At 44.3% G+C, this 19,923-nt stretch overlaps 1 protein-coding gene across 1 annotated transcript in view; it reads left to right on the forward strand.

Annotated features, from left to right (window-relative positions):
* Positions 1-19,923, forward strand: part of LOC141055949 (uncharacterized) — a 92,014-nt gene that overhangs the window by 38,753 nt on the left and 33,338 nt on the right. The window contains exons 4-8 of the mRNA XM_073552646.1: positions 16,647-16,796; positions 16,926-17,105; positions 17,179-17,302; positions 17,382-17,479; positions 17,678-17,768. Of these exons, the coding sequence (XP_073408747.1) occupies positions 16,647-16,796; positions 16,926-17,105; positions 17,179-17,302; positions 17,382-17,479; positions 17,678-17,768 (643 nt within the window). The remainder of the gene's footprint in view (positions 1-16,646; positions 16,797-16,925; positions 17,106-17,178; positions 17,303-17,381; positions 17,480-17,677; positions 17,769-19,923) is intronic.

A 19,923-nucleotide genomic window follows, 5' to 3' on the forward strand; every position in this document is an offset into this window, starting at 1 on the left:
GAGTCGCCCCTGTTTGATCTCTCAGTTTATACACCCTGGAAGACTCCCTCTGTGCCGCAGATATCACCGCCAACAAGTGACCCACTCTCTCTCCTTCTTCAAAGAATTGGGCTTGCTGAAATGCCCTTTTCATCTCAGCTTGCATCATGTGCAGTTTATCAACTGCCTCCTGAGCCAATTTTAGTCTATTGTGAGCTTCACTCGTTGGCGCCAAAATCATGTCTGCCTCCGTTCTTGTCAGGTCATCCTTTATTTGTTGATCTGACAATTTAGTTTTGGTCTTACACCTCGCAATCTCACTTATAAAAAGTCCCCTCGTAAACGCCTTCATGGCATCCCATACCGTTGTGGCCTCAGTACTCCCTTCGTTCATTTGGAAGAAGTGCTCTAGCTCTTTGGTTATGCCACCCATATCCACCACTTTAAGCCACGTCGGGTGAAGACGCCAACCTCCCCTCTGACCCTGAGCAGATCTCACCAGAAGCGTGACCACCATAGGACTATGATCCGAGAGAGTCCTCTGTAGGTATTCCACCTCCCCCACCATCTCATCCATAGCGGTATCCCCCAAAGCCAGGTCTATCCTTGACAGTGTTCCATGTGTTGCAGAATGACATGAAAAAGTCCTCTTACCCTCATTTCGTACTCTCCACAGATCTACCAGCCCAAGATCCCCTACATACATGCCAAAGGCAGTCATCCTGTCCTGTCCAGCTTCCGTACCTGCCGGTCATACTTTATCCCAATAATCATTCATAGTGTTGTTAACATCTCCCATAATCAACAACGAAGTCTCCCCCCATCTGCCCGTCAATTCCAGTACTGCTTGTAGTTTCTTTTTAGAGTAAGGTGGAGGGATATATAAAGCCACTAAAATCATTTTGTGTCCGAACAATCTGCAAGCAATCCATACATACTGCCCTTCACTGTCTACATGCACTTCCAGCTCTTCATAATGTGTGTTTTTGTGTATTAGGACTGACACCCCCCTGGAGTACGAGGAATAAGTAGAATGATATGTCTTTAGCATCCAGGCTCTTGACATCCAGTGCATAGTGTCTCTAGTGAGATGTGTCTCCTGCAAGCACGCGATCATAGGTTCACAGGATTTGATATGATTCAGAACAGCCGCCCTCTTAACCTTATCAGATATACCACGTACATTCCAACTTAACATCCGAACAGTACGGTTACTCATTGTGCATTAGAAAGAACAATCCATCATCATCAAGTAACATCATTACATTGTGGTCCCAATCATACCCGGTCAAACAGCATGAAAACCCCCATCTCACTACAAATCCGCCCCACCCACTTCCCCCCCATCCCTCTCCGCTTCCCCTCCCCCCACCCTTCCCCTTTTGCAGTTGTCACTCTCTCCCCAACGTGAGAGTGGAAGCTCAAAGAACCTGAGCAACGTCTCAGTATTCCGCACTTCAACATGCGTCGTGTCCTCCTCCATCATTGGCAGCCTCTCCGCCATATTGTCAACAGTATGCATAGTCCCGATCCATTAGTCAAACAATTAACCATAATACGTAGATCCCAGTGGGGAGTTCTCCCCCTCCTCTGCACTCCTATTTCGCAGAGTAAAGCAGCGCCACAACCCTGTCCAGTGATCAGTCTAGCAGGGTCATGTGGTCATATTGCCATTATCTTCTCTCAATTTGCTCCGCTTGCGCTCCAACCACGAAGCAGCCTCAACCGGTGATGGGAAAAAAAATGACCTTTCCAAAAGCTTGCACTCTTAATTTAGCAGGATAAATTGTAGAGTATTTCAAATGCAAAGAGCGGAGCTGTTTCTTCACTTCGCCATACCACAGTCGCAACTTTTGCACCTCGGCTGAGTAATCCGGGTATATTTCGATTCGTTTGCCCTCCAGGTTAAGATCTGTCAACTTTCCAGCCTTTCGTAAGATAGTGTCCCTGTCTCTGCAATTCAGGATTCTGGCTAGCATCGTGCGAGTTCCATCTCCCGGCACTGGGGGTCTCATGGGTACGCGATGGGCACGCTCCACCGCAAACACTCTCGACAAGTTATCAGCACCAAACTTGTCCAGCAGCCAGGTTTCAATAAAGGCCGTGGGGTCAGCACCCTCAGCTCTCTCAGGGATGCCCACAATGCGCAAATTGTTCCTACGTGACCGGTTTTCCAGGTCATCATTTTTATTGGCTACTACCGTGATCCTCTGAGTGTGCTGTTGTTGTGTCTTTTGCACTGAGGTTAAGTGATCTTCTGTTACACCAACTCTGTCCTCCACCTCAGTTAATCTGGCTGTAACTTTCTGCATAGATGTTTTTATGCCTCCCATTTCCTCTTTCAGGCAATTCACCTGCTTTGTCAGAGCCGTTAAGGCAGTCTTGCAGTATAAGACAGCTTGGAATACATCCCGCAGGGTGGGCTCTGCACTTTCAGCTAACTGCACAGTGTCACCATCCCCCTCTTCCTGCTGCTGCAGCTCTGCATTCAGCACAGGCATCTCCTCATCATCTTCCTCCTCATCTCTGTGCTTCTCACTTCCTCCATTTCCTTCTTCATCTGTCTCCATGCCCCTCACATACCTGTTCAGCCGGGCTGAGACTTCCAGCCTCTGTGCATAGGCTGTGTTTCTTCTTCCTGCCTCCTCTCTCTCAGCACCATCTTGGACTGAGGCACTGCTGCAGGCTCCGGCATCTTTCTGCCTTTTGCGGCCCATGTCTGTCTCTCTGAGTCTGGCAGAAGCTCGCCCCTGACTCCTGGGACCTTCAGACATCTGATCCTGGTAAAGGAATTAGCTGGTTCGGGCTCTGTGCAGGATAATTGAGGCTAATGGTGGCAGAGAAGCACAGCCACCCGACTTCTCACATCAAGAGCTAGGCCCCGCCCCCTTCACTCTTTTGTTTGCTTTGGCTGTGGAACCGTTGGCTGCCAAAATTTGACAGTTGTCCGAAGTCTCCGGGTTCAAGTATGGGTCCATAGAAGAGAAGATAGCGCTCTATGCGGACGATATATTATTGTTTTTGAGTGAACCACACACTTCTCTGAGGTATTTGGGTCTCTGGCGGGGTTGGTAATAAATTGGAATAAATCAATTCTGTTTAAGGTTAATGATCCAGGGGATGAGGTGGGGGAAGCTGTGGAAGGGGGCAGACTTAAAGTTGCAGATCAGTTCAAATATCTTGGGATATGGATCTCTGTGACGATTACGGACTATTTGCATAAAAATCTGACTCCTGTTCTGGGGGTTCTTAAGGCAAAGGTTGGGGCTTGGATTAAACTGCATTTGTCGGTGGTGGTCCGAGTTAATCTTATTAAAATGATTCTGATGCCTTAGGTGTTGTATGTCCTGCACAACGCACCTATTTGGATACACCGGGGGAAATTTAAACAGATTAATTCTTTATTTCGAAGTTTGGTGTGGGGAAACAGTATCCTCGCATCAGGCTGGAGACACTTCAACGGCCCAAGGATGAGGGGGGTTTAGCTTTGCCTAATCCGGAAATATATTTTCTTGCGGCTCAATGCCAACATCTTAGGGGTTGAGCGCACAAGGTGGCTTCTAATAATAATAATAATAATAATTTTTATTTCTATAGCGCCGACATATTCCTCAGCACTTTACATTTCAGAGGGGACTTGTACAGTCAATAGACATTACAGCATAACAATAATCACATAGATCATAACAGATACCAAGAGGAATGAAGGCCCTGCTCGCAAGCTTACAATCTATGAGGAAAAAAGGGGAGACACGAAAGGTGGGTGGTAACAGTTGCCGTGATTGTATGGACCAGCCATAATGTTAAGTGTGTAACAGTACGGATGCAGAGGGCTAATGGATGCATAAAGCATGTGGGAACATGATGCGGGGAACCTGGTTATTGTAAAAAAACTTTTGGCTGTGCCACATAGGGATAGATCAGGTTAATGTGTTGAGGCGGTAGGCCAGTCTGAATAAATGAGTTTTCAGGTTACGCTTAAAATTGTGGGGATTGGGGACTAATCGCATTGACCTGGGAAGTGCATTCCAAAGAATTGGCGCAGCACGGGTATAGTCTTGAAGATGGGAGTGGGAGGTTCTGATTATTGAGGATGCTAACCTCAGGTCATCAGCAGAACGGAGGGCGCGAGTAGGATGGTATACTGAAACAAGGGAGGAGATGTAGGGTGATGCTGAGCCATGAAGAGCTTTGTGGGTGAGGGTAATAAGTTTGTACTGGATTCTGGAGTGGATGGGTAGCCAGTGTAATGACTGGCACAAGGTAGAGGCATCGGTGTAACAATTGGCGAGGAATATGATCCTGGCAGCAGCATTCAAGACAGATTGGAGGGGGGAGAGTTTGGTAAGAGGGTGACCGATTAGAAGGGAGTTACAATAGTCGAGACGAGAATGAATAAGAGAAACAGTAAGAGTTTTTGCAGAGTCAAAAGTAAGAAAAGGTCGGATTCTAGAAATGTTTTTGAGGTGCAGATGACGAGCGAGCCAGTGATCGAATGTGGGGGGCAAAGGAAAGCTCGGAGTCAAGTATGACCCCCAAGACAGTGGGCATGTTGCTGGCGAGTAATAGTAGAACCACACACGGAAATGGCAATGTCGGGTATAGGTACATTAGTAGAGGGAGGAAACACAAGGAGTTCAGTCTTTTATTTTACTGGTTTTGTCTGCTCGACATTGTCTGTTCACCAGTACCTGCCATTTGTATTCATCTATCACTATTTTCGCCATCCTATAGCCTACACTAGTATTGGAAGGAGCCATTATGAGACTTCTAACGTAATACAGCATCTAACATCTAATAGAGGGGGGTGACGAAAAGATGTCCTGTGGTACAGTGCTTGGAAGACGGTTCCCTGGGGGCACTTGGGAAAACCTACCCAACATTATTTCTGATATATAAACTGTGGGAGAGGATTAAACAAATTTGTGGGGTCACCGGCCTAACTAGATTTTCTCCGTTATGGTACAATAATAATTTGCCGGAATTTGTGGCGCTGGGAGGTTTGCCGGAATGGCAGGCTAAGGGGATACTCTATGCCTTCCAGATACTGGATCAGCGCAAACTGAAGCCCTTTTCTCAGCTGCAAGCTGAGTTTGGTCTTAAGGCTTCCGGGGGGATTTGCAAGGATGAAGCATGCTCATGGAGCTCAAAACAGGGGCGGATGCCTCAACATCCAGGGGGACCTAGTGCTGGAGTATGTTTGTGGGGATGGGACTACGAGGGAGGTTATCTCCTCCTTGTATAGAGACTTGTTACATTACTCATCTACTGAGATTCCAGATCAATGCGAGGGCTAAGTGGGAAAGAGAGCTGGGCTGCTAGGAGGATGAAACATGGGAGTCTGTTCTGGAGTGGATACCAAAATTGTCATTGAGTGAACCGTACAGGTTGTCTCAGCTTTATATTTTACATAGAGTGTACAGATCTCCGGAGGTTATGCATAAGACCGGACTACGAGCTACCTCTGAATGCCCTCGATGTGAGAATGAAAATGCTGGAATGCTTCATATGTTGTGGACGTGTCCAAGGTTGGCTGCTTTCTGGTTGGTGGTTTTGAGTCGGATAGAAGGGGCTTATAGATGCATGGTCCCAACGGAACCGGTGGTTTGTCTTTTGGGATATGTGGAGGAGATAAAAGTGGATAACAACCTCAAGGTGGCAATTGCCAGACTGCTATATATGGCTAGGAAGGTGATAGCGAGGAATTGGATAAAAGGGGGGTTTTAAAGCGACACTGATTTTGTGACGCAGCAGCGATATTGCTAGCGATATCGCTATGTGTGATACTTACCTCCGACCGGCTCCCTCGCTGTCTGTCGCTGATCGCGCAGGTCCATTTCTCGTCAGGCGCTTCCTGCTGGGGCCGACGAGTGACGCATGGGCGTGGACGGAGGATGTCATGGTCGCCTCGTCTGAAAGGTAAGTAACTACCGCTGCTGCGTCGCTAGTGAAATATGCCTGTTTGGCAGCTCACTAGCGACCATTTAGCGATGCACCAGCATTCCTGACCGGGTCATATCGTGGTCGGGATCGCTGTTGCATCGCTAAATGTAAAGGGGCCTAAAGGAAGATCCACCTTCGAGAGGAGAATACCTTCACTATGTGAAGTATGTCATTAATCTGGAGAAGGGGTCTATAAGAAGAGGGGAAAACTGGTGATGTATGACAGACTGTGGACGCCATGGCTGGAATTAGGTTAAGAGACGAATGTATGGGGAGCGGTCTCTGGGATACTCATTTGTGGCAACGCTTGTCCATACTGCTCTCTTAGGTAAAACTGTATGTCTAAAATTGATATATCTGTACAGATCATGCTGTTGTGATAATGCGAGCTGTCTAGAGGGGGGGGTGGTCTTGCATTGTTGTGTTGGGGTTTGTTTTATTTTGTTAAAAACAGAAAATGATTATACAGTTAGGTCCATATATATTTGGACAGAGACAACATTTTTCTAATTTTGGTTCTAGATATTACCACAATGAATTTTAAATAAAACAATTCAGATGCAGTTGAAGTTCAGACTTTCAGCTTTCATTTGAGGGTATCCACATTAAAATTGGATGAAGGGTTTAGGAGTTTCAGCTCCTTAACATGTGCCACCCTGTTTTTAAAGGGACCAAAAGTAATTGGACAATTGACTCCAAGGCTATTTCATGGACAGGTGTGGGCAATCCCTTCGTTATGTCATTCTCAATTAAGCAGATAAAAGGCCTGGAGTTGATTTGAGTTGTGGTGCTCACATTTGGAAGGTTTTGCTGTGAAGGAAACATGCGGTCAAAGGAGCTCTCCATGCAGGTGAAACAAGCCATCCTTAAGCTGCAAAAACAGAAAAAAAAATCCGAGAAATTGCTACAACATTAGGAGTGGCAAAATCTACAGTCTGGTACATCCTGAGAAAGAAAGAAAGCACTGGTGAACTCATCAATGCAAAAAGACCTGGGCACCCACGGAAGACAACAGTGGTGGATGATCGCAGAATAATCTCCATGGTGAAGAGAAACCCCTTCACAACAGCCAATCAAGTGAACAACACTCTCCAGGAGGTAGGTGTATCAATATCCAAATCTACCATAAAGAGAAGACTACATGAAAGTAAATACAAAGGGTTCACTGCACGGTGCAAGCCACTCATATGCATCAAGAATCAAAAGGCTAGACTGGACTTTGCTAAAAAAAAAACATCTAAAAAGCCAGCACAGTTCTGGAAGAACATTCTTTGGACAGATGAAACCAAGATCAACCTCTACCAGAATGATGGAAAGAGAAAAGTATGGCGAAGGCGTGGTACAGCTCATGATCCAAAGCATACCACATCATCTGTAAAACACGGCGGAGGCAGTGTGATGGCTTGGGCATGCATGGCTGCCAGTGGCACTGGGTCACTAGTGTTTATTGATGATGTGACACAGGACAGAAGCAGCCGAATGAATTCTGAGGTATTCAGAGCCATACTGTGTGCTCAGATCCAGCCAAATGCAGCCAAACTGATTGGTTGTCGTTTCATACTACAGATGGACAATGACCCAAAACATAAAGCCAAAGCAACCCAGGAGTTTATTAAAGCAAAGAAGTCACCTGATCTCAACCCAATTGAGCATGCATTTCACTTGTTAAAGACTAAACTTCAGACAGAAAGGCCCACAAACAAACAGCAACTGAAAACCACCGCAGTGAAGGCCTGGCAGAGCATCAAAAAGGAGGAAACACAGCGTCTGGTGATGTCCATGAGTTCAAGACTTCAGGCAGTCATTGCCAACAAAGGGTTTTCAACCAAGTACTAGAAATGAACATTTTATTTACAATTATTTAATCTGTCCAATTACTTTTGGTCCCTTTAAAAACAGGGTGGCACATGTTAAGGAGCTGAAACTCCTAAAACCCTTCATCCAATTTTAATGTGGATACCCTCAAATGAAAGCTGAAAGTCTGAACTTCAACTGCATCTGAATTGTTTTGTTTAAAATTCATTGTGGTAATGTCTAGAACCAAAATTAGAAAAATGTTGTCTCTGTCCAAATATATATGGACCTAACTGTATCTCTGTAATAAGTATATTGCTGTATTCTAAATAAAAAGGTTTTGATTGCAAGGTCTCGTTTTTACTCCGCATTCAGATGTTTGGCAGACTTTCTTTGGAACTTGATTGTGACTGCTTATCCACCATCTGGACTGTCCTGCTTGTAACCTTTCATCAATTATTCTCTGCCTTCCACTTTCAGGAAGATTAGCCACAGTGCCATAGGTTGTAAACTTGTTAAGTATGTTGTGATGTAAACTAAACCAAAAAGAAAAAACACCCCTAAAAATACCTTTTTATTAATGATAATTACACAACAATATATGTTTAAAAACATCCGATTAGCGATAATGACAAGGGACTCGAGGTAGTGGTCTTATGGGGGGTGAAGGCTGGGAAGGTGTTATAATATATACCAAAAACTCCTCCTAGTAGGCCCTAGAATGTGATGGCCAACCTGACAGCGGAGGTTGACCCCCTAATATTGCTATGTGGCGCCCCCGCTCAACGACGGCTCGACGGCTATCCCTTCAATCCTTAGAACAGAAAGGACACATAAAACAGAAGTGCACGTGGGTCCAAATCAATCCAGTGTATCTGTATCAGAATAAGCACATCTGGCCACTAATAGGTGTGGATCTCCACTAATGAATGCATACAACCTAGATCTCCTCCATTGTAATCTAAGTGAAAGAGAAAATCCTAACCTGCTTTAATAGTCTGAGAAATCAGAAACAGCAGTAAATATGTAATTAAAAGCCTGTCATATAGATAGACTATCTAACAATCCCGCAGCAATAGTGTGGCAATCAATGTTAGGTGACCCATTGCTGTATAGAGATCAAATTTCCAATGTGGTAAAAAAAGGCTATATTCTCAACCTCCCTCAAAAAAAACACCTAGAAGGAGAATAGTACTCCAATCCTAAAGTGCAGATGTGCTTAAAAACAGTTAATAGCTCAAATTTAAGAACTTAGCTGCGTATTCAAGGTGAATCCCTTGTTCCAGCTATAGAGGTAGGCTCATCCCTGGTCCCAACTCGTTTCTCCCCCATCCGTATTTGCTTTGAGATTCATCAGGGGACTTGCATAATGAAGGCACCTTAATAGGCCTGAGAGCTGGGGACGGGTATCAATCTGCCCACCCCAAGGAGATTCTGGGCTGTGTGTTGTGATATAAGGAACATCAGTATCTCTGGAGCTGGACTTGTAATTTGTAGCTATGGCAGTATGTTTAGGGTCATTGCCCTGCTGGATAGTGAACCTATGCCCCAGTCTCAAGTCTTTTAGAGCCTCAAACAGGTTTTCCTCCAGAATTGCCCTGTATTTAGATCCATCTTCTCATGAACTCTGACCAGCTTCCCTGTTCCTTCTAAAGAACAGTATCTCCACAGCATGAAACTGCCACCACCATGTGTGATGGTAGGGATGGTGTTTCAGGATGAGGTGCGGTGTTTAGCTTTTCACCACACATAACATTTTGCATTCAGCCCAAAAAGTACTGCTTTAGTCATTTGCCTCATGCTAGAAGACACAGAACTTCTCCATTGTTTAGATCCGTGGTAATCAGACTGCACTCAGATGACATCTGAGCGCAGTCCAATGTTTCACATGCACCCATAGACTTATATAGGTGTTAGGCGTCGGGTTCCTGATGCTGCACAGGGGGAATCCCGAGCCTTGCTTCCGGCGGTCTCCCATTCCTCTCCAGCCGGAGAGGAGGTTGCTCAGCAATCTCATCGGTCCCGGCACTCTGCCCAGACCAGCTCCGTGGGTTTGCTTGCTGCTGCCACCTCTGGCACAGCTATGACAATGCATGCTGCTCAGCAGCGAGATTCACCAGGGACTAAGTACTCATGTCGGACCACTGAGCATGCCAGTGAAGTGATCTCCCATTGGAGATCGAAGGTCACGTGCTCAGGTCCTGCTCCTGTTCGGATTGGTCCATTCGAGAAGCCAGGAAGGTCCCGGACGCTCGCGGCTATAAAAGGTTCGCATGGCCGCTCGGCCATGCGCTAGGATAGACTGTATTTTCAGACTATGTGGAGTGAGTGATGTATGCACGTATGAATGTCTCTGGTGACTGACTCATTATGAAACCCCTACCCTTAGTACGCATGTGTTGTGCAGCCTAGCCTGTTAGTGCCCAGGCTTAGGTGTAGGTAGGTCAGAGTCTGAGTCAGGCAGTACTCATCATCAGTGACTCAGCACGCCTCAGTGCACGTGCTCCATACTCCTTAGCCAGCGTCTATAGCGGTGCTCGTGGTAGCGACGCCGCGCGCTCAGTGGGCCTAGAGGGACTCTATCCCCATGTCCTTGGGGTAGAGTTCTGTGGCCGTTTGCTGTGCGCTCTTTAGCCGGGCTCTGTGAGCTAAACCGGCTCCGGCATCCACGTTCAGCGGTTGTGCGGCTCTGTGAATTAACAGAGTTCGCCCTGCTCACATTGGGTGACGTAACCCACGTGTGGCTGGTTTCACACCGCTTAATTCTTCCGCCATTACTTAGCAGCAGTGTACCACCTCTGCACGGTGGACCCCGGGCTGCGAACGCACCTACTATTTTGTTTTATAATTTGGTGCGTTCCGCCAGCCCTAACAATAGGTCAGTGTGATCCGATTGTCAGATGCACTCGCAGTATCTTATATGCTTGTGTGAGCCAGCCCTATCTGTCCTGTGGACAGATTCTCCTTCATGAGCTGTGGATCTCTGCAGCTCCTCCAGCATGACCATAAGCCTCTTCACTGCTTCTCCAATTAGTGCTGTCCTTGCAAGGGATGTATGTCAGTTTAGGTTGACGGCCATTTCTTGATAGGTTTGCAGTTGTGCCATACTTATTTCTTTTAAACATCTTTTTATTGGGTTATATAATACAAATAAACAATAATGTAAAATTACATAACAGGGTGTGTGTGTTTTTTCCATAAAATGTTCTCAGAAGTTCCTTCATTAGGTCGCCACATAGTACATGTTAAGATTAATCACAGTAGAAGTTACAATCTCCATAACAGTTTGTCTTCATTTTCCTACTGTTTTATAAGGAAGGAGTCTAATCCAATGTGTTGCAGCAGTCGCCAATGCTAAGTGCAGTGGTTGTGTCTCACACAACCATAATAGGTGAGTGAATTTGATTATCCCTCACGAATATTCCTTTTATCTCGGATAAGACCCTATATGCGCTCTATATTTCTTCTAGGTGTATTGTAACCCAATGTGTACACACCTATAAATCTTAAATTATAACATTGATACAGAGAGACAGTTAGAGAAAGTAGGGTGAGAAAAATCAGATGAAGGGAGGGGGGAGGTAAGGGAGTCCTCCGTGTAAGGCTAGGTTCACATTTGCGTATGGAGGAGCTGCGGCCACCTGCGGACTTCCTCCGTGAAGCTCCGCCCACGGCCGCACCTCCCCTGGTCAGCTCCGCCTACGTCTGCACGCTTCTGCATGCGGCTTGCGCCCCTATCTTTAACATTGGATACGCAGGTCGTGCGGATGTATGCAGATGCCTCCGCATACGTCGTTTTGACGATGCGGCGCCCGCATAAAATTCCAACATGATGCGTTTGACGCGGGTCGCTGCATCATCAAAACGACGCATGCGGAGGCATCCGCACGAACTGCGTACCCAATCTTAAAGATAGGGTACGCAGACCGCATGCAGAAGTATGTGGACGTAGGCGGAGCTGACCGGAGGTGCGGCCGTGGGCGGAGCTTCACGGAGGAAGTCCGCAGACGGCAGCAGCTCATCCATACGCAAATGTGAAGCCAGCCGAAGAGTGGATAGTGGTATCGGCGATTAGTGCCTTACAGCTTCATGAGACCTACGTAACAAGCATTAGCCACTTAGGAAAGCTTGTTAGTTTTTAGGGTGGACGCCAGATCTTCATACAGAAGTTGTGTGAGACTGCTGATTCATCACCCTGAAGTATTCATCCGATTCTCTATACAGAACCCATGGCTACCATGTTACCCCAAACTTGTCTCTTGAAAAGTTTGTGAAAGCTCCAATTTCCTCACATGACCACCAAATGTGCAGGAACACCCCTTTATCTCTATTACATCTCCCAATAGGCTGGGGGTATGTTGGGGTACCATGTATGAGTTACCACTGGGGTGGTATACCATCTTGTGATGATCTTATGAGTTCTCTTGAACTCTTACACAGCTAGATGGCCCAAACAAATTTTTATAAATGCGCTCAACCTCCCAGTCCTGCAGTTTAATTCCGTGTTCTTTCTCCCATGCTAATATATAGGCATGTTTAATAGATAGAGTCAGACAAAAGGGTCTGGTATAATTTTTCTAATACTCCTTTGGGTTGTTTATGTTGTGTTAATAAGGTTTCGAAAGTCGTTAATTCCCTAAATGGGATTCCAGCTTGTAAATACCATCTAATAGCTTTCTCAACTCTATTATAGTGGAGAAAGTTAATATGTTGTTTTGTAGAAGTGGGGGAGACAGGGCAAAAACTGAGAACTAGGATGAATTCTCATCGTCACACAATAAGAGAAAAAAGAATTCATCTACCTGTGGGCAAACATTTTTGTATCCCTGGTCATAGCATGATGGACATTAAATTACTTGTATTAAAAGGAAACTTCAAGTCTCAGAGAGAGAGAAGAATCTCGGAGTACAAATTTATGACAACTTTTGACACATTCAGTGCAGGAATGAATGGGTCGCATGGATTTATGTCTTTTTACATCAATTAAGGAATTTGCTCTTCAGACCTTCTGGGGTCATCACAACACAGAACTAGACCCCATCAGAGGGCAATAAAACTTTCAGGCTCCTTATCTATGAACTGCTCCAATATTTATGTTTCTCCCTCTCCCATAATGACAATTCTGCTTCACATCACTTGTCTCGTCTATTGCATTATTTCTGTGCTGTATTGTGTATAAATGTCTGATTTTTCAGATTTTTGTATTAGTCTAGCCTGGCGAAGAGACCTGAGTAGTCTCGAAAGCTTGCAATGTGTTAGCATCTTTTCAGTTAGCCATTAAAAGGTATCAACCACTGAAGACTCTCAATTCTAAATATTCTTCTATGTTGTTTTGAGAATTTATTTTGTAATTCTGGTAATGGGAGCAGTGTACCCTCTGTGAGTACACTGTCTATGTCCTCTTTAATCGAGTGCAAGGTGTCTGTGGATTTAATGTTAGTTTGATCCAAGTACAGCCTTGTAAATCGATCACCCTGGCCAGAGGAGACCGAAGTGGCATTAATAAGTTGGAGTTTCTAGCCCAAGTGTGTACCACATTCCAAACATAGCGTTAGGTATTTCCAATTTGTGGATAAAATCTTTGGGAGCATGAAGTATGGTAGTAATTGGGACAGGTACTGAATCATCTGCTATCTTTGTCCAAAGCTTATGTTTAAGGTTCCTTACCCAATTAACTATGAAAGACAGTGTCGCTGCTGTATGGTATTTCTGTGGATTGGGAGCGCTCATACCCCCTTTTGTCCTAGGGAGTGAAAGTATTTTAGCGTTAAGTCTAGATCTCGAGCCACTCCATACGTACTTCCCAAAGATGGAGCGTAGTCTCTGAAACAATGTGATAGGCACTTTTATAGGGAGCATTCTTGATACATAGCTGAACTTGGGTGGTATGAAGCTCAATAACAGATTCTTATGTCCCATCCAGAAGACAAAAGGTGCCCTCCATGACCTATTCAGTTCTAATGTAGTGTTGATCAGAGGGGCATAGTTCAGTGAGAATAATGAATGCCAATGTGGGCTCAATTTAATTCCCAAGTACGGTATTTAATAAAGCTCGAGTTCCACTTAATTGGAAATCTGGATTTAATGTCTTGAAGGGTCAAGTTCTGGACATTCATACTCATAGCCTCCGATTTATTTTAAAATTTGACATGCTTCCAAATTTTTCAAACAGTTCCAGCACTGCAGGGATTCATTTGCTAGGATTTGTCAATAATAGTAATAAGTCATCTGCGAAAGCTGCTACAATATGGGATATTCCAGCTAATCTAACACCTTCTATGTCTGGGTGTTGTCTAAGGCTTTGAATCAGCGTTTCAATAGTCAAAACAAATAGGGTCAGTGTGAGCGAGCAACCTTGATGGGTGCCGTTTTTAATTGCAAAGGGAGTGGACAAGTCTCCATTTATCCTTATCCTCGCCATTGGGCATGTGTACCTTTGAAAAATGACATTAACGGTGGTGGAAACCCTAATCTCTCCAAGGTCTCTTGCATAAAAGTCCAGTCCACCCTGTCAAACGCCTTTTCCGCATCCGTTCCCATCAACACCAATGGTTTATGATGGATTTTAGCATGATGCATCAGGTATAAGACTCTGAGAGAGTTATCCCTACCTTCCCTGCCCCCCGACAAACCCCACCTGTTTCGGTGAGATTAATGTGTCTAATACCAGACCTATTCTTTTGGCAATCATTTTTGCAAACAATTTAAGATCGTTATTCAATAAAGAGATTGGTCTGTAATTGCTGCATATCTCTGAAACTTTGCCTTCCTTATGGATCAATGATATGTGTGCTTCAGTTGTGCCATACTCCTTCCAGTTCTGGATGATGGATTGAACAGCGCTGCGTGAGATGTTCGGAGCTTGTTTTTTCTTTTTATAACCTAACCTGTTTTACTCTATTCCAACTTTTATTCCTGACCTGTCGGGTTTGTTCCTTGGTTTTCATGATGTTGTTTGATCCCTAAAGTTCTGAAATAAATATCTGAGGCCTTCACAGAACAGCTTTAGTTATACTAAGGACAAATTACACACAGGTGGACTGAATTTACTGATTCTGTGACTTCTGGAGGCAATTGGTCACTCAGGATTTTATTTAGGAGTATTAGACTACTGGGGGATGAACAGAAATGCATGTCACAATTGTTGGATTTATATTTTTAAAATAAGAAAAAAAAATGTATCCTTTCCTTTACACTTTCCTAATACTTACTACTTTGTTTTGGTATCACTTAAAATCCCAATAAAATCTATTTAAGTTTGTGGGTGTAACAAGAAAAAAGGTGAAAAATTTCAAGGGGTTCAAATTCTTTTTCAAGGTCCTGTATGTAATGCTGCCTTATATATTGCCAAGGGGATAAAAACACAGAGGTTCTTTAGGAAGTTTCCCAAGCAATTCCCAGCAAGCGGTCTGTAAAAAATGAGTATCACACAGATGCCATCTATATGCTGCCCAAATTTTTTTTTATCAAATTCATTTATTTGAATGGCCGAGTTTGGTATGCAAAATGGCCCAGAGTGTCTTACTTTTATTTTTAAGTGAACAGGGCAGAAATAGATTTATATGGGCCTCAGGGTAAATTTTGGGCCTGCGTGCTATGCATATCAGCATCTTTTCTGCTGCCAGTGATTCATAGAATGGTAGAGTTGGAAGAGATGTCAAGAGTTATCGTGTCCAACCCCCTGCTCAATGCAGGATTCACTAAACCATCTAAATCAGATGTCTGTCCATCCTCTATTTGAAGGCTTCCATTGATCACCCTCAATGTCAAAAAGTTATTTCTAATATCTTATCTGTATCTTCTCCCTTTCAGTTTCATTCCATTGCTTCTCGTGTTTCTATGTGCAAATGAGAATAATGATGACACCTCTACACTGTGACATCCCTTCAGATATTTGTAGACAGCTATATGTCTCATCTTAGCCTTCTTTTTTGCAATCTAAACATTTCCAGATCTTTTAACCGTTCCTCCTAGGACATACTTTGCAGTCCGCTCACCATCCTGGTAGCTCTTCTCTGACCTTGCTCCAGTTTTTCAATGTCTTTTTTAAAATGTGGTGCTAAAAAATGGACACAGTACTCCAGATGAGGCTTGACCAAGGAGGAGAAAGTGGGATAATTACTTCCCGTGATCTAGACTCTATGCTTCTTTTAATACATCCTAGAAGTGTGTTTGCCTTTTCTGCTGCATCAAACTGGTGACTCATCTGCAGTCTGTGATCTATTAGTTTACCCAAGTCTTTTTCATACGTGCTGTTGCTTAGTTTTATTTCTCCCATTCTATAGATGTAATTTTCGTTTTTCTTGCCAAGATGTAGAATCTTGCATTTCTCCCTGTTAAATACCATTCTATTAGTCGCTGCCCATTGTTCAAGCTTATCTAGATCATTCTGAATCCTTTCTCTGCCTCTCTAGTGTTAGCTGTCCCTCCTAGCTTTGCATCGTATTCAAATTTGATTAGTATACCGTCAGTTCCCTTATCTAGATAATTTATAAAAATGTTGAGCAACACTGGGGTCGGGACAGAGAATTGTGGTACCTCACTTGAAACACTTTTCTAATTGGATGTGCAACCATTTATTACTTTTTGTCTACGATCACTGAGCCAGTTATGAATCCACCTAACCGTAGCATTGTCAATCTCATCTTGGTCATTTTTCAATAAGGATAGTAAGAGATACTTTATCAAATGCTTTGCAGAAGTCGAGATACACTAGGTCTACCACATTTCCCTGATCCACCAAGTCAGTTATTCCATCAGTGATTATATCAATACCTAGATTGCTATGGGTCTCAGGGTAACTTTTGGACTTGGGGTCATACATGTCAACATCTTTTCTGCTGCCAGTGATTGGATATAAAGTGTCCGGTAACTGTGTTATTACACGGAATTATTTATGATGTTACTAATCTGCTCCTCTTCCTATTTAGGTATCTACAATATTGAATCCTCTCAGTGGAGATCTTCTATATAAGAGAATTTTCCTGATTAACTCATCAAAGATGGAACAGAACAGTGACAAGATGGCGGAGAGGATATTACAACTGACCCTAGAGATCCTCTTCCGACTTACTGGAAAGGTGAGGGATTCTGATGACCTTGCATTACGTCATTCATATCTATGGAAATAATAGATTGACAGAACTGGAGAGGTGAGGACTCGGGAAATGTATGTATTGAGTTTTATTAATGTGTCTCTCCATAACTAGGATTACACGGAAATGAGGAAGACCTCTTGTGACCACTGTCAGGCCCCTGTATCTGAGGGATGGGAAAGACCCCTGAGCTCAATCACCAGAGCTCCATTTGATACCTTGATACATGAGAACATCAATGACCAGAAGATCCTACAACTCACCTACCAGATGATTGAGCTGCTGACTGGAGAGGTGACAATGCTGGGACATTATACAGTAACATTATGAAGGGGTAGGGGGATGACTGTGACTTTGTATTTGTCAGGTTCCACTAAGGTGTCAGGATGTCACTGTCTATTTTTCCATGGAGGAGTGGGAGTATTTAGAAGGACACAAAGATCAGTATAAGTACGTCATGATGGAGTTTCCCCAGACCCTCACATCACAAGGTAATAGACAGGATTAAATACTGCGTATAATTATCTGTATGTAAAGAATTAATTAAGTCCCTGTATGTGTTTCATCCAGTTCTACCCAGTAAGAGGACAACACCAGAGAGATGTCCCAGTCCTCTTCTACCACAGGATTGTAACCAAGAAAGTCACAATGTTCCTCAGGATCATCAGGTAGATGGAGAGAAGGTGTCATGAGATCTCACCTATGATGTGTAGACAGCTGTGAAGGTCTTGTGCTCAGTCTTGTTTTATCCACCAGTATTATATGTTTTATACTTGTGTAATGACAACGGTGGAGATGGCAGGATTAGAGCTGATCATAGATGGGACTTCTCCATCTGTCTATGACTTCTACAATATTTATTTCAGTGTGAAGATTTGACCCATACAAATACTACAGCGACATGTGTGAGAAGTGATAAGCGGGGTATAGAGGAGATTCTTTCAGATAACAGGGCAGGTGAGAATTAGCCTGTATATTTTACTTATTCAGTGATTGGTACATATATGTGTTTGATTCTATTAAATGCATACTATTTTCTGGACCTCAAAGTATGCCCATTGCTGTGCTCCGCCATTGAGTTTTGCAAGTTACCTGTTGCATCTCTGTGACATCATCTTCCTAGGCCAGTTAGAGATGCACGCTTGTCTTAGTGTTAAGACTTCAGAGTTCAGTTATTCAAAATGCTCCAACAATTCTTTTACATTGTGCTGCCATCTTGTATTTGTGTATAATTCCTGCATACCCTCAGTCCTGTTGGTTAATTCTCTGCTACCCAGTTTCTGGACTAGCCCATCGGTTGCAGTAAGCATAACAAACTGGTGTTGGACTGTTTAGATTGTGCAGTAATTTTTCAACTCTCTAGTTATTCCTGCAGCCTTTCAGTCCTGGCAGATAGCCTTCTACTAGCCACCAGGATTATCGCACTGGTTGCTTAAGCAGAACTTTCATTGTTCATATTATGCATTTATCTCTCACGGAGTGACTGTCCTAGTGTGACACGACCCAACGATTGGTCGGTCACCAAACAGCAGATCAAAAAACACACCAGGGACCACCAGGGACCCAATAACAACGGTGGGCACTGATGATAGGGAACAGGGGAATGCATACCTCCTGCACTCACCTAAGGACGGGCCCTGATCTCCCTATCGTCCTTATACAGGTTTTTTCACCCTGTCGTAGAGCAGGATACCTAAACCCTCACTTGCCCTGCTCCTATCCCTAAGTAGGGAATTGGCAAGTGAGCACACTGGTCCCACCGCTGCACTAAGACAACACAAGGTAAGGTAAGACAGACAGCAAAAGGGAATGGGGAACAAAAACACAACACTTAGCTTTCTCTGCTGCAATGCACCGCACAGCAGAGTAAGGCACCAGATCACAGCATTCAGCTAAAGCATCACTGCACCAGAAAGCTCATCTCTCCAGATCAGTTGGTCTCCAAAAGTACCTGTATAACCAACTATCAGCTGATACATCAGGTGACCTTTTAAAGGATGGTGGGAGTGGTCACCGCCTGCATCAGCAAACCCAGCAGCAATGCAATTACACCAGCGATGGCCTGAAAGGGAAAAAGTTTTAGGCTATGTGCACACGTAGCGATTTTTAAGCGTTTTTGCCACGATTTTCGGCACGAAAACGCTTAAAAATCGTGTACAGAACGCCCCCCATGCATTCCTATGGTATTCCGCACATGCTGTGCTAATGCTGCGCTTTTTTCCGCGGCGGAATCGCATCGCGGAAAAAATTGCAGCATGCTCATTCTTTTGTGCGGAATCGCAAAGAATTGCCGCGATTCCGCACCCATAGGAATGCATGAGAATCGCTTACTTCCCGCATGTGGCTATGCCCACCATGCGGGAAGTTAAGCATCTCATGTGCGGTTGGTACCCACGGTGTGGAGAGGAGACTGTCCTCCAGGCCCTGGGTACCATACCCCTGTAAAAAATAGAATAAAAAATAAAAAATCGGGGTATATTTACCTTCCGATGTCCCGCGCTGCATTCCCGGCCTAGCGTTCCCAGTAATGCCTTGCGGCAAGGCCCTGTAATGACGTAGTCTCGCGTGACTCTAGCGGTTTCGCGAGATCGCTATAGCAACGCGAGACTACGTCATCACAGGACTCGCAAGGCATTACTGGGAACGCTGAGGCCCGGGAATGCATCGCGGGACGCCGGAAGGTAAATATACCCCGATTTTTTTTATTTTTTTAGCATTCTATCTTTTACTATTGATGCCGCATAGGCGGCTTCAATAGTAAAAACCTGGTCACACTTGTCAAACACTATGTTTGACGAGTGTGACCAACCTGTCAATCACTTTCCAAGCGATGCTTCAAATCGCTTGGAAAGTGCTTGAATATCGCACGAGAAAATCGCGGCAAAATCGCGATCATAATCGCGGTAAAATTGCGGTGAAATCGCGCGGAAAAAAAGGCGCGATTTCTGGGAAGGAGTCCGGTTTTTAGTGAGCGTTTTAAAACGCTACGTGTGCCCACAGCCTTAATATGAAAAGCCAGATCTGCCACAGATCCAAAAATGGATCGTGACTTATCCTTGCAAAATGCTGTTAGTTCTTCTGCCTCCCTGTGTGCTTACTTTGGAGTAGCAGT

Source organism: Dendrobates tinctorius, unplaced genomic scaffold, assembly GCF_039654945.1.
Source record: "Dendrobates tinctorius isolate UK_male_01 unplaced genomic scaffold, ASM3965494v1 ptg000192l, whole genome shotgun sequence".
Lineage (NCBI taxonomy): Eukaryota > Metazoa > Chordata > Amphibia > Anura > Dendrobatidae > Dendrobates > Dendrobates tinctorius.